The sequence below is a fragment of the Penicillium malachiteum genome, assembly GCF_028827825.1.
Source record: "Penicillium malachiteum strain IBT 17515 chromosome Unknown utg000002l:1.0-8849297.0:1.0-8852440.0, whole genome shotgun sequence".
In the NCBI taxonomy this organism is placed as follows: Eukaryota; Fungi; Ascomycota; class Eurotiomycetes; order Eurotiales; family Aspergillaceae; genus Penicillium; species Penicillium malachiteum.
The window spans coordinates 5200476-5214476 of NW_026643095.1; the positions used below are offsets into that span (position 1 = coordinate 5200476).

Here is a 14001-nt window from a genome sequence, read left to right on the forward strand (position 1 = left end):
TATACACTGCAATGGCATGCGGCAGCCACATGTACAGGTACTGATACATACAGAGGAAGAATTTCAGACCCAGGGGTAGATTTAGGACTTAGAAGACTACCTAGGTATTTGCTGGCCGTTGAGCGTCCTCGGTTTGTAAAAGGCTTCAACTTAAGAAATAAGAGAAAGATACAAGAAACAGACAGCTAAAAGAAATCACTATCCAGTTGATTAAGTATGGTCCAAAAAGATTAAGAAACTGGATAGGAAATAGTCTATAAAGGCTTTATGAAAAAGGCTAAAAAATAGGCTCAGAAGTAGACTGAGAAATAGAAAATATTTTAAAAGAAAATAAAGATCTAAATACTGGAAAAGTCTTCAATAAAGGTTATTAAAGGTGAAATAGTAAAACGATACTTTTATGCAGTAAATATAATATCAGACACTAAGTCTGTCGGCCTGGATAGTTCTCATAACAAGTCTGATTTGTCTAATACCAAGGATTTAGGGCAGGAGAGCACGTGGTGGGTCATGTGACCCATCCTGGGTTGACCAATCAGAGCTCTCCATTTATGGGTTGTGATTGGCTTAATTCTGCCGCAATCAGAACACCCAATATGGCTGACATATAATATACCTACTACTATTAACAGGTGGGGTAAAATGGCAGAAAATACCCGAAAGCGGTGAACACTAGCCAATCAGAGTACTAAACCAGACCCCTGGCCAATCACAATCCAGGAAACAGACCTTAATAATTCCCCTAACAAACCTTGGAAGTATGTAATCACCTGGGCAGTTTTGCGGTGGCTGTAACACAACCCCTGATCTAGTAGGCGTTCTGTCACAAATGGCGATGTTCGATATGTCTGATTTCTGATTTCTGGTAAGGCGTAACTTGAACTTAGATATGTACATGCAGATTCTGCCGTATCACCTGATCATCCTAGGCTAGAATAGGCAACAGATGCTGAAAGGTCGGTTAAATCGACCAATTTTGGTTGACATCTTTTTCGGACTTCTTTGTTTACTTCGAAGGTTCCAAGGTTCTTAGTGAATTACATTATCTATTCATCCTCCCTGTATATCTAATTTCAACCATTTTCGGAGGGCTTTCAAAATCCTAACTAAGATCCAAATGCATTTTTCAAGTTATTCTGCAACTTCTACAGTGTTTAGAATAGACAAGCCCAAGTAATTAATTGGCTATGCCCGGTCTAGTCCGTACTGCAACGACCACGTCTCAATAAAAGCTACCGGATCCGGCCTGTGACTGTCAGGATGGACTCCTTCAACCCCTCTTTATGCTGTGCCCACCCAACGAGATCCTGCCACCCTTTATTTATTATCCCTCTCTCTATATCTCTTATTTGGTTTGTCTGTTGTTGATTTAATCTACTTTGGATGCTTTATTAGAGACTTAGCACATAACTTTACTAAATCTATGGAATTCATAAAACGCCAGATGGATTGACGACTTATCATTCGAGTGAAATGACGCGTAGATTGTGAAGGGCAGAAGCGGACTTGATTCAATCTACTCGGACCACGAACTGTGTACAAAAAGAAGCTTAAGGAGAAGAAGTAGACTTCGGGCACGATTCGTCAAGGAAGAGGAGGAATGTTATGGGTCACGTGGATGGTTGAGCTTTGTACAGGCAAGGCCTGTACTCTTTCAGGGATTCAGCCTGTGACATAGATAATGCTACTGTACCTACGGACTCCGGAGTACCTAGTATAGTAGTAGATTACTCCCGTACAGGGGCCCCATAGGTACTTCACTACGGAATTGGATTCCCTTTTATCGGTCCACCTCAAGAGGTAGGAGGAAAAAAGAAATAATAAATTAGAGAGTCAGTCAAGCAATTCCAGATGTCTCAGCTAGTATACTTAAATTGTTTATTGGCCCACTTGCCCTCCAGGCTCCAGGGTTCTATCTCTCCTCTACTAGTTACTATATACCTATACCTCTTCTACATCAATCATCATGCATAACATACCACACCCGTGGACTTCATCCAAACCTATTTATTCTCAAAATGGCAACCGAAAATAAACAAACTCATCATCTTTATTCATATTTTCGCTCAACATGCACGAATCGTGCTGTTATTGCTATGCATCTTAAGGGTATTCCCGTTGAGCATACCTTTATTGATCTCGGCAAAGCTGAGCACGAAGCCTTGAATTCCAGGCCCTGAATCCAAGCAAATTCGTGCCAGTCCTTGTTATTAAGGATTATGATGGGAATGAGACTGTTATCACGCAATCAATTGCTATTTTGGAGTTTTTGGAAGAAAGCCTCCCCACTCTGACACCGCTACTACCTCCAAGTGGTGATCTTGTGCAGCGTGCCCAAGTCCGCGAGATGGTGAATGTGATCACCAATGATATTCAACCAATTACCAATGGGCGGATCGCCAAACGAGTCCGTGCTATTCGAGGCGATGCTAAGGACCAGATCAGTTTTGTAACGGACGTTTTTCTCGCTGGCCTCACAGTATGAGAAACTGCTGGTCAAAAATGGAGGGTAATTCTCAGTGGGACACAGTTACTATGGCCGACGTGTGTTTTGCACCAGCGATGGAGATGGCACTTGCTTATGGAACCAATCTGGATGGGCTAGTTACCCCACATCATGGGATTATTTAAGCGACTCTGGGATTTACCGGCATTTCAAAAGGGGAATTGGAAGAGGCAAGGGGATACACCTGAGACTATGAGAGAATCCTAGAAGCAAGAGTATATACTGTTATATTATACCTAGGTACATACTGTAATGTGGGATCATAGTGTATAGCTAGTTATATCGTTTTCATGCGTGATAGTTGATCATCAGACCATCTCCTCTTCTACAGACCACCTCTTCGTTCTCCTTTCTTCTCTCTACTATCTTGCCTACTACACAGGATTGACCCGTGCACCTTTAAGTGTACTGCCTAGAGCGTTCCTCTCTTCAATACCTAGCCCATAGTGATGTGTAACTTCAACTGATCTAGATGAGGCCAATCCGCCACTGCTAACCTTACAGAATGACCGGAAACGTCTACTCCATCCTAATCCAGAACAATCCAGTGTAATACCAGTTGACTAGATTATTCTAGTGTTGTTCAGATTTGGCCATTCCGCGAGCTCGACCTTCCCACATCTGCATTTAACAGGGCTTCAGATTACAAGATGTAGGTGTCCACGGGTCCCGAGGCCGACTTGGAAAAATATCTGCTTGAAGCCTGAACTGAGTCCTCTCATATATGCGTTGGAAGATTACGTGGTCCATAGATCGGACCACTGCTCCCCGTGTAGATAGCTCTTTGGAGACCTCTAGAAACTTCCTTTCCTTCACGCTTCCCAACACAAATATGCTTTCCCCGTAGCTTCGTCAATAGCTTCGCCAACAGGTTATGAGCCCCCTCTGACACCTGACAAGACACACGAACAAGAAACACATATACCTCGATGCCCTCCGCGTCGGGCAAAAACAATAAAAAAGAAGACTGAGAAGAAGAACCTCACTTCGAATCACTGAGGCAAAGACTCACCTCAAGAACACGAGGACTTCCCTAGACCTTCCCCCAAAACCAAAACCCCTTTGAAACACACCAAAAACACCAAAATCGGGTTCTAAATCATTTCACTTGACAAAAAAATGATGGCGACAGAACAGTTGAGGAAGACCTTAATGAGTGGGGTGGTGCCCTGTTCAGACGTGAAGCTAACCAAATACAGGTAGACCACCTACCTACGACCACAATAACCTTCAACAAGATGAAGACCCTTCATAAAGACAGATCCAGAGACCACTTTAAGTAGTGGGACAAGAGCCTGCAAGGTTTTCTACAGAAAGATAAGCTCCTGGACTTGATTAATATGAAGATTCCCGTCCAGTCTACAGCGAAGAAGACGCGAAGGCCGAAAAATGGCTCTATCCACAAATCTGGCAAGCTGGATGTGGGATAACCTCAGCGCATGGTGTACAAAGACGAAATGAACTCTACGCAGGTCCTACCAGACAAGGATATGCAGACACACTGTATGACGAGATTTTCAAACAAGTTGATGGACATGGGGGTCTGGCGGACCTAGACAAGGTTGATAAGCTGTGGAAGATGACTAGAGATGACTTCTCCCTGCTCTCAGAGTACGTTGAGAAGTTCACAGACAATGATCTTCGCATGAGCAGCCTATTCATGCTGGTCACACCATACACCATATGATATTCATGCGAGTCCTGACACAAGTGGGCGACGCAAAGCCTATAGCAGCCATGTGGCCAAATCCCCTATATGGATAGCAGGAAAAAAAAGAAAACTATATATCAGTCCCTCTTGATTCAGCTGTCTCTTGCATTAACTATCTCTCACTTCCAAGGTTTAGGTGTAGGAATTTCTGACTGGAGTTTTGATGAAATGCTTTGATGAGTAGTTGGCTCAATGACAGATTGTTTCCTGAAAAGTTCCCTGAAGATTCTCCTGAAGGGGTTTTGAAGGGTTTTCTAAAGGGTCTCTTGAAGGGTCTCTTGAAGGGTCTCTCGAAGAGTTTCCTGAATGGTAATCTATCAGCAAAAGAAAACAGGAAGCTCAACAAAGGGACGTACCTGTTTGTTCTTAGTATAATGAGATTCGTTTATTTAGAGCGGGCAAGGACATCTAGAGGCAACGATAGTAGATGGAACCCCATATACAATTCTTTCTGACATCTGCAAGCTCCAGTACACCTTTCGAGCGTCATTCACTCCCAGTAACTTGAGCTAATTTAGCGTTTTTTTCTTTACATGTACAGACTGACAGCACTCCAGGGCATCACCAGGGCGGTAACATGAGCGGAAACAAACGGCATAATCTATATTTCTCGGCAGAAATTTGATAACCAATCATCCATGAATCCCATCTACTACATACTACTATGGCAGTCAACTGGTGTTATTAACCCCTCCATGGCTGACACCCACAACATTTGAAGCGAGGAAACAGGTACTACTTGTCGATTTAAATTCTTCATTACCTCGGCATAATCCCACAGGTCCTGCGTCTAAAAATCTGCTGCCATTCCAGTGTTAGGTCATCCATCCAAGTCCCGTTGCCACGGCCCACTCTAGGTAGCGTGGCACATGCCCCGGTCGCATGGTATGGATGTGGGTTACATTGCATCCCCGCGAGATCGTGCCAATAAGGCGTTCCTGAATTAAACCTGAAGCATTTGACGACACTATCATCGATTCCAAATATGATTTCACAATTGCATCCATACTCCTACGTTTTCATGTTAGAAACAGGTATGATAGTGGGAACTTCAAGGTAACCCTCAAATTGAATCGGCACTATACTAGTCAATACGCCCAACCTTGTGATATAGATATGGGTGCAACGCTTACAAGATACCTCCATCATAGTTACAGGGCGGACAGAGTCAATATACGCACCGAGGCAATAAACTCGATCGAAGAGGAACTTTCCGGGCTCCAGATGACAACCTGTGTCACCCAACCCCAGATCCAGTGAAAATCGCTACCGGAAACTATCTGAGCCACGCGGACATTTAAGGTTATTATACCTATTAATCAGCCCGGTGAGCACTTTGCATAATTCTTATCGTTGCAAATCGTTGCAAATCGTTGCAGTGAGTAATGGATCTAACTTTCGGAGGCTGACATCCGAGCCCCATAGGCTTGAGGTTGTTTTCATACTAGTTTGGAATGCGGCATCTCCATCGTGATTCTCTTCCAAGCTTCTTGTGCATATAGAATCCTCATGATTGAATATCCTATACATTCTTGGCTTGTCTATATGGAAACATGATTCAAAATGCACAGGTGATGCATGATTAAACCTCGTTTCAAAATTGAGAACTGCCTACTTGGATATATGCATACTAAGGATTGTGAGAGAGAAACTTTCCACGTAGTCATTTTACAGTAACGGTGACCTCGGTCTTACGGATCTGCGGAGCTCGAACAAATTTTGGATTATTCTAGTTTAGCTTGACTTGACAATCGCGAAGAGGGTCATCATGAATGTTGTGTTGGAATACAAATAATGATGTTTCCCCTCCTCTTGCGTTGATCTTCAATCAAATCCATTGAAGACAGGATATTCGCAATATTAAAGCCATTCCCACGATGCGTTTCATTGCTGTCCTACTCGTCAGCTTCAGCTTTTTGATGAGTGCCAATGCTCTTCCGCTTGCAGGAGATAATGGCACGGAAGTTGAAGCTAGTGCTACTTATCGCAGTGTGGCATATTTTGTGAACTGGGTGAGAATGCTCTCTATGCGCCCATTCATTCATCAGCATCAATGCAAATATAGCTAATTCCTATCTCAAGGCTATCTATGGAAGAAACTTCTTCCCCCAGAATCTTCCAATAGATAGATTAACGCACGTATTGTACGCCTTTGCGAATGTTCAGTCAACCGGAAAGGTCGTCCTTTCTGATACTTGGGCGGATACCGATAAACACTTTGATAGAGATTCCTGGAATGATCCAGGAAACAACGTTTACGGATGCGTGAAGCAGCTGTACTTGCTAAAGAAGCAGAATAGAAACCTTAAGGTCTTGTTGTCAGTTGGAGGTTGGACTTACTCTCCAAACTTTGCGGCGCCACTCAGCACTGCCGCTGGAAGACAAGAGTTCGCCTCATCAGCCACAACACTTGTTCAGAACTTGGGATTTGATGGTATTGATATTGACTGGGAAGTGAGTCACTCCACAAGTATTTCTTTGGAGCTTGAAGATGTGTTGCTAATGCGGTAATTAGTATCCCACCGATAGCACTCAGGCTGCCAACATGGTGGCCACACTTCAAGCTCTGCGTCAGTCTTTGGATACTTACAGTGCGGCTAATGCAAGTGGTCATCATTTCTTGATCACAGTCGCCTCTCCAGCTGGTATGATATACAGCCCCATTGGAAAATCTACTCTTTCTAACCCTTAATATAGGACCTTCAAACTACCAAAACCTCGACCTCTCAGGCATGGATCAATATCTCGATTTCTGGAATCTCATGGCCTATGATTATTCTGGAAGTTGGGACACTATTGCCGGACATGATGCAAATGTCTACGCATCCACAAGCAACCCGGCAAGCACCCCATTCAACACTGACCAGGCCATCACTTACTACACATCAAATGGTGTAGCGGCAAATAAGATTGTTATGGGAATGCCACTTTACGGACGATCGTTTATGAACACGAGTGGCCCTGGAACCAGTTACAATGGTGTGGGTAGTGGCAGCTGGGAAAATGGGGTCTGGGATTACAAAGCCCTACCCCAAGCCGGTGCTTCTGTCAGCTATCTGGACCAACCTGTTGCCAGCTACAGCTACGATTCTTCCCAACAGATGATGATCAGTTATGATACTCCACAGGTTGCGCAGAAGAAAGCACAGTACATCATGTCGAAGGGACTTGGCGGTGGAATGTGGTGGGAGAGCAGCAGTGACAAGAATGGAACGGACAGTTTAATTACTACTGTGAGTTACCCCGAGGATTCTATTTTACAACCACTGACTCTATGAGCGAACAGGTTGTGAACACATTTGGAGGTACTGGTGCTTTGCGGCAATTCCAGAACCAGCTATCCTACCCGGCTTCCGTATACGATAACATGAAGAATGGAATGTCAGGGAGCTAAACTCAGTCTGGATGTGCTGTTATCATTCATATGATCATTATGGAATGTGGATGTCTCAGCAGAACGCGCCAGCCTGAGAGAGGCATTTGACGAATATTTTACTAACATCATGATGATGACTGGGAGTCCAAATTGTTCGTACTCCCTTGATGATGATAGCATTTACTCGGTAGATTATCACTCGCTTAGATTTGCCATGCATTTAAGATTCATACCAATACTTCTGTTATTGGTACTTCAAATTCGTAAACTTCGCGAGGATTTTGCATATTTCTGGCACGTCAAAGTTGATTTTAATTGCATCTCGTTCGAGTTCTGTATTAATTACTATTTTATTGGTCCAAGTCATCCGGAAACAATATCCAGCTATGCACATCCATTCAAGACTCCTAGTTCTAATGCATGTCGACATATGTTCAATGAATAAGAAAAAAAAGACAAGCCACGATAATTCTCTGAGAAGAAAAAGAATCCTTTCGACCAGTTGAATCAAGGTTTCGGATCATAGTCAGTACCCTTCAAGTTGTGGGTATAATCGGCAGGTAGCTCAGCAACAAAACTTCGAGATGTAGCAGTAGAGTCCATTTCGTGGGCCCGGTCGGAGGGATCACTTCCCAAAACCTCAGCAACCTTACGCTCACTACTCTCCAGTTAATTTGCAGGCTGCATTTCCCACGCACAGATTTGATTCTCTGAGACAGTGTGGTATCCCTCCAGTCCACGGGAATCCAGATCGCCAGAAGCATCGACCCGGTTCTTCCTCTTCCGAAGGCAAAAGAAGAAAGCAGCAGCACCTATGGCAGCTGCTCCGACTATACCTCCAACAATACCTCCAGCGATTGCACCTGTTGATGAAAATGAGGACGAGGAGCCAGAGCTGTGGTGACTACCGGCGGTCGCAGTAGCACTATTTGAGCTGACACGAACAGCAGAAACTCCTCCTTTTGTCGCCGATGTTGACAAAGAGTAACTGGCCTCATAGTCACTCACAATGTCATCATTGACAGTGGCCATGTATACCAATTCGATTACTTCCACGGTGCCGGTGACCCAGTAGGGCGTTGTCCACGTATACACACGGTCGATACTCCTACTAGTATCGCATCCAAAATCCGTAACATCGATTGTGGGGAATGTCCATGTCACACAGGCAGGACTGGAAGGGTCATCGCAATACATGGTTAATGCTTTGTATTCGCTGAAGGCGTCCGGACTGGCCGTTATTTGGGAGTAATTGACGCAGGTTGTTTCGAATTGACAGTCCGAGCCTGAGCAACAGCCTGCCATACCAGGAAAGTTTGTGTTCGAGTTGTGGCAGACACAGCTGCTGCTCTCTGGACACACAATCTCATCTACACAGAACAAAGTCAGCTTGTGCTTCATGAATCCTGGGTTGATCGCACTCTTTTCCTAATATGTCATCGATCCAACCGCATACGCTGGATTGTCCGCTCAAAAATGAGTTCGTGGTATATTCATAGGAGGCATAGTATTTGGGTTCTGTGTGTGTCTGAACCTGAGGTAGTACCTCGACGCTGGAGGGCAGTTATGGTGTTGATATCGATGCCAGGGGTCGGCTCCGGGATGGTAGATTCGACTTCATTTGAGATGGCTGTCGCGGTGGGCGTTGGAAACGCGATTGCATTTGTCAATTTTAATAAAGGAAGTATAAACAAGGAATTTAACCCATGAGGAGACATGTTGTGAGAGGGCGAATCGAGAGCGGATTAATCTTAAGGATAAACATTTCCAAGGTTTGAGTCGCGACAGCTGGATCAAAACATTATCTCAGTACCGAGATTCTAAAACTAGAGCCGAATTCGCTTTCTCATTCTAATATTGCATTTAGCCAATCTTTGAGTCTCCCCATACTAGTATAGTGGGGTATAGCCTTGCAGCCTCGCAGCGTTGCGGCTGACAACCTTCAAGCTCCTCGGCATACTCCGCTTTCAGGGACCACTTCACTACAATTGGTGGGCAATGGCTCGAGACTGTACTGATCAACATTGATAATCTTGTCTCCTGCCAAATGAAGAGATGGATGCAAGGTCCAAGTCCCGCTCATAAGAAAAATTCTCATTTTATTCTACCTCGAGGTGTCTTTGTTTTGAGTTTCGAGCCATACATTGATCTGATATTATGCTCTCATGTTAAGATGAGCTCAAGAGGGATTATAGCAGCAATCATGCTTATTTCCTTCTGCAGGGTTGAGCCAGTTTTTGCCCCCATGATGAGTGTCGATCAATTGAGTCGATTGAATATGAAGATCTCCGGTTCGAGTGACATTTTGCGAAACTGGTTCCGTTAAGTCATTAGTTTCAAGCAATGCAAGAATCAGATGCATGAGTGCCCGACTTGATATCCACAAAAGTCTTGAGGAACCTTGAAGGTCCTGCTAGGGTTTCAAGTCATATACTAGCGTTCATATGGTCATGAGGGTCTTTCCTTTGCTAGGAAGGTCTATTATTGATTCCAAACTTCAGCCCATAAGATACATTGGGAAGCTTTTTTATTATACGGTATAATATCAATTATTCAATTATACAAACTGTTCAGAACCGTAAGACAAACCCCTGAGCTTTCTAGTAGACCAGACTGGAGTAGGAGTCCAGATTAATTTCTCTCATTCTTTATTTTCGGCAAGCTTATCGCTGATTGACGCGGTAGATGGAGAGGTGGTCGCATCACTTTCCTTGAATCTGGAAATACTATGAGACTCATGAGTAGTCTTGCGGTGAGTAAGACCTTGGTAGACCTGATGAATCTGCTGGAATCCACCATCAAGCAGTGGATAAAAAATAGCAATAAGCATAGTGCCCCAAAGCCAAATTATGCCGATTACGACCCATGCAACAAAAAACTATATTCAAAGATTAGCTACGATCATAATAAATGAGTTAAATATCATTCATATGTGCATAGACTTGCCTTCTTCCCAAAAACGTAACGAGATCCATAGATTGGCAAAGGCCACAAGACCCAATGACCCAAGAAAGTGGCAATAGACCAGAACGCGGCGATTCGGCCCCATCTTTTAAGCTCATTGGCATCAAGTGTCACATTTCGCACGCCGCCATCCTCAAGCCCACTGTCATCAGCTCCAGTCGGCGTCTCGTGATGATGAGCCGTGGTCAAGTCATTCTCGAGCTTCTCAAGTGCCAACTTTTCTTTCTTGAAATCATTCCAGTCATAGTGCTGAGGCTTGACCAGAGTGATGAGAACCGAGTATATGATAGGTGAAAAACAAGATGCCACTGTGCCGTACATGCAAGGAAGGACATCACCAGTTGTTGCAACTGTCACTTCGCCACCGAAGTGAGAGGCTGTCCCGAGCCATACTGCCACTCCAGTGGCCATTCCTAAAATTGGGGATATAATGGCGGCTGCCTTGCTTTGATTACGCCAAAGAATGGTGAAGATCATTGGGAAAATGCCAGGACAAGTGACGACTCCTACAACGAGTGCATTGTTAGTATAGTCTAATACCAATCTAGTGGATTCCTTCAACTTACCCAGCATGTACAGCGTCCATCCAAGGTCAATACCAGCATAATGGAGCATTGTGCTGAAGCCAGCAGAAAATGCCGCAAAGAAGATCACCCCAAAATGACTAGACCGGATTAAATCTCGGTCGATCGCAGATTTCTTGAAATATTCGCGATATACGTCAAAGCTCAGAATTGAGCTGACTGCAATCACTTGGGCTGATAGAGTGGATGTGCAGGCCATAAAGGTGATAAGAAGAGAGGCTGCCGCACCACCCTTTCCTGCAATTGTCATTGCAGCATATGGCAGTACAAGTCCATTACTCACCTCAGATGTTGACATTCTCTACAAAGTGATTAGAATGGAAAAAATAACTCATCGGTATCGCCGAGAGAAGACCTACCCGAGGATATGTAGGGAAATTCGGTTGATTCTCGAGTCCTAGAGCGACGGAGCTCATCACCGTTCCCAAGGCCCATGGGATCGCAAAATATGCAATGCCACCAATGGTGTATCCAGGAACCACCGCTGCAGGGGAGGCCGAGAATGCTTTGATGAAGTAGCTCGTGTCCATCTACTGAGTGTCAGATGCGTGCCCGGGCAATGGAGGGGCTTACAGTAACTCACGATGACAAGGCCAAAGTTGCCCAGTGTGTGCAAAATCCCAAACAGAATTCCCTAAAGAGAGTTAAGAATGGAGCTGAATGCCATAAAAGACGTGAAAATCTTACACTCTTTGATGTCATGGTCAGATAAGTTCCAGATTGATTTCCAGACACAGGGTGTCGCTCAGCCGCGGCTCTGAGAAGATCATATAAGTTGCCAATAGAGCCAACCTGGTCATCAGAGAAAGCCTTCGCAGTGAAGTAGCAGGCGATGATCAGAATTGTTGCAGTATGAAAATAGTCAGTCAAAAAGCTACTAGACGTCAGTTATATTTTCATATCGTTCACTTGGATGGAAGCTGACGTTGCCTTGATACCTCCAACAAATGTGTATACTGTGACTCCAACTGGTAGTAAGAAAGTCGCTGCTATGATATGCATGCCGGACCTGAATTTGTAAGCCATTATTCTCCAGGCGTTTATTGAATGACATACATCGCAGTGATGACAGCAGCAGCACCGAGCAGCATGTTAGCACATGCAAAGATGTTGTTGATCAGGCAAAGGATAATGAAGACGATATGAGCGGCTCGCCCTGGAGGAATCAAGGACTGATTTTAGTATTTGAGTGTAAAATCAAGAAGAGGCAAGGACATACCATAGCGGATTCTGACCACTTCAAGGGAGGTATGAGCCTCCGGAATCTTCCTCTTGCAAGAAATTCCCAAAAGAGAAAAGAAAACAATCATTGGACTACAACCCGCAGCGAACCAAAATGGTCCGGCAACACCATAGTCATAGCCCACATACGATGAGCCAAGGAGGGCAGTTGACCATAGCCAGGACTGGATATGCTATTAGAACGAATATTGTGGAGTGAAAGGGTCGATATGGCTTACAGAGATAACAGCTGATGCTGTTAGTCCAGTTCGGACCGTTCGATTAGCCGTCATAAACCTGGTTAATGTATCAATATCCTCTATTCTGAAAGCCATAGACAAGGTCATACATTTCTGTCTTCTTATTATCTTCACCAGTTGTTTTCTTGAGAATCTTTGTGATTAACATCATGACTAGCTGCATGTGAGTAAGGGAGGATTCAAAATCTCAAGACAAAAATGCAGGTCCGCCTACCTAACGCTATAATAACACCTACAACGAGGACAACGACATAGCCGACCGCTTGGGAAAGAGGTGGCTGAACACTCGTTTTGTGCACTGCCTGGATAGATATTTTCCAAAGTTGGGTAGATTCTATTTCCAAGCAGGCATGGATGAATACCAGTGTTGACGTAAGATTATGAGACCGAACACTAGATTGACTCCAAGCTCACACAAATGTACGAGGATACCACAACCAACGAAGAGAATGGGTGTTATTCCTATATGCTCCCAATAAAGTGGGAAGCTAGGACTGATATGTGTTTAAATGTGATAGATGCATTGCATAATGGATAGTGTTTCCCGGATACGATGTGCGCGATCCCGAATCTATGATACCAGAGCATCGGGGCGATGTGAGTGGACTATAGGTTCGGATCAGCAATGACTTGATAAATGCCTGATATGAGGTGCTTTGAGAGATCAAAGCTGGCACCAAAGAACTCGAAGGTCGATCGTTTCCAAGGTTAAAGTTTGGTCGACACATTGGTACTGGGAATATCTGAAAAATGTGCCACGGGAACATTTGATTAGAGTAAATCCTCCAATTCTTTGAGAATGTCGCACGCGCGTAGGACTGTAGTTTCTATTTTACATCATAAAATCATCAGTTCTTTAGAGTCCAAGTTGAAGACCTAGCTACCCGAGGTTGAACGCAAGCAGTAAAGTCAACCACTGTACTCCATAAAAGCATATGATTTAACGATCGGGTTCGAGCGGCTAAGAAAGAAAGAGGTGCGCATTTAGATTTGTATTATTGGCTTATTCCAATGATTCTCGTAAACGTGATTGGCGAAATCAATTAATGGATCCAAGACATGATTGCGTTCCAAAGTTTGTCACAGCATATTCAGGGCATCAGTGTAGCCTCCAAGACCTAAATCTCTCGGGCGAGAGAAATAAATCAGCAGTACCAAAAAAGGAGCAATAATTGATCCTAAGAGGCCAGCCTGCATGAGTCTAATCTAAATTGAACCAGTCAATTTGGTCCCTGTTCCATTTCGTACCCCTCAGAATCTCCCGCATCGCGCCATCCCGGCCCACTTTGATGCTATAGTATACGATTGATGGAGTGACGCACGCGGGGATGCAATGATGTGCTCGGTGATCTGATGCAATACAAATTTGAGTGAATCCA

General features: G+C 44.2%; 4 protein-coding genes across 4 annotated transcripts; 2 read left to right on the top strand and 2 right to left on the bottom strand.

Annotated features, from left to right (window-relative positions):
- Window positions 1-2018: 2018 nt before the first annotated feature.
- Window positions 2019-2485, top strand: N7483_004920 (maleylacetoacetate isomerase; the record flags this gene model as incomplete). The annotated part of the gene is made up of 2 exons (XM_057088357.1): window positions 2019-2109; window positions 2154-2485. 2 exons carry the CDS (start codon window positions 2019-2021, stop codon window positions 2483-2485), a joined length of 423 nt encoding a protein of 140 aa, XP_056948186.1.
- Window positions 2486-6094: 3609 nt separating this feature from the next.
- N7483_004921 (glycoside hydrolase family 18 protein) lies at window positions 6095-7611 on the top strand (the record flags this gene model as incomplete). Its single annotated transcript, XM_057088358.1, has 5 exons — window positions 6095-6229; window positions 6300-6671; window positions 6733-6862; window positions 6915-7450; window positions 7504-7611. 5 exons carry the CDS (start codon window positions 6095-6097, stop codon window positions 7609-7611), a joined length of 1281 nt encoding a protein of 426 aa, XP_056948187.1.
- A 651-nt stretch (window positions 7612-8262) lies between these two features.
- On the bottom strand, window positions 8263-9311 carry N7483_004922 (uncharacterized protein; the record flags this gene model as incomplete). The annotated part of the gene is made up of 2 exons (XM_057088359.1): window positions 8263-8963; window positions 9140-9311. 2 exons carry the CDS (start codon window positions 9309-9311, stop codon window positions 8263-8265), a joined length of 873 nt encoding a protein of 290 aa, XP_056948188.1.
- Window positions 9312-10515: 1204 nt separating this feature from the next.
- Window positions 10516-12785, bottom strand: N7483_004923 (sodium:solute symporter family protein; the record flags this gene model as incomplete). Its single annotated transcript, XM_057088360.1, has 9 exons — window positions 10516-11063; window positions 11124-11442; window positions 11501-11671; window positions 11725-11775; window positions 11829-12015; window positions 12198-12297; window positions 12361-12547; window positions 12602-12659; window positions 12712-12785. The coding sequence occupies 9 exons, from the start codon at window positions 12783-12785 to the stop codon at window positions 10516-10518; spliced, it is 1695 nt and encodes a 564-aa protein (XP_056948189.1).
- Window positions 12786-14001: the final 1216 nt, after the last annotated feature.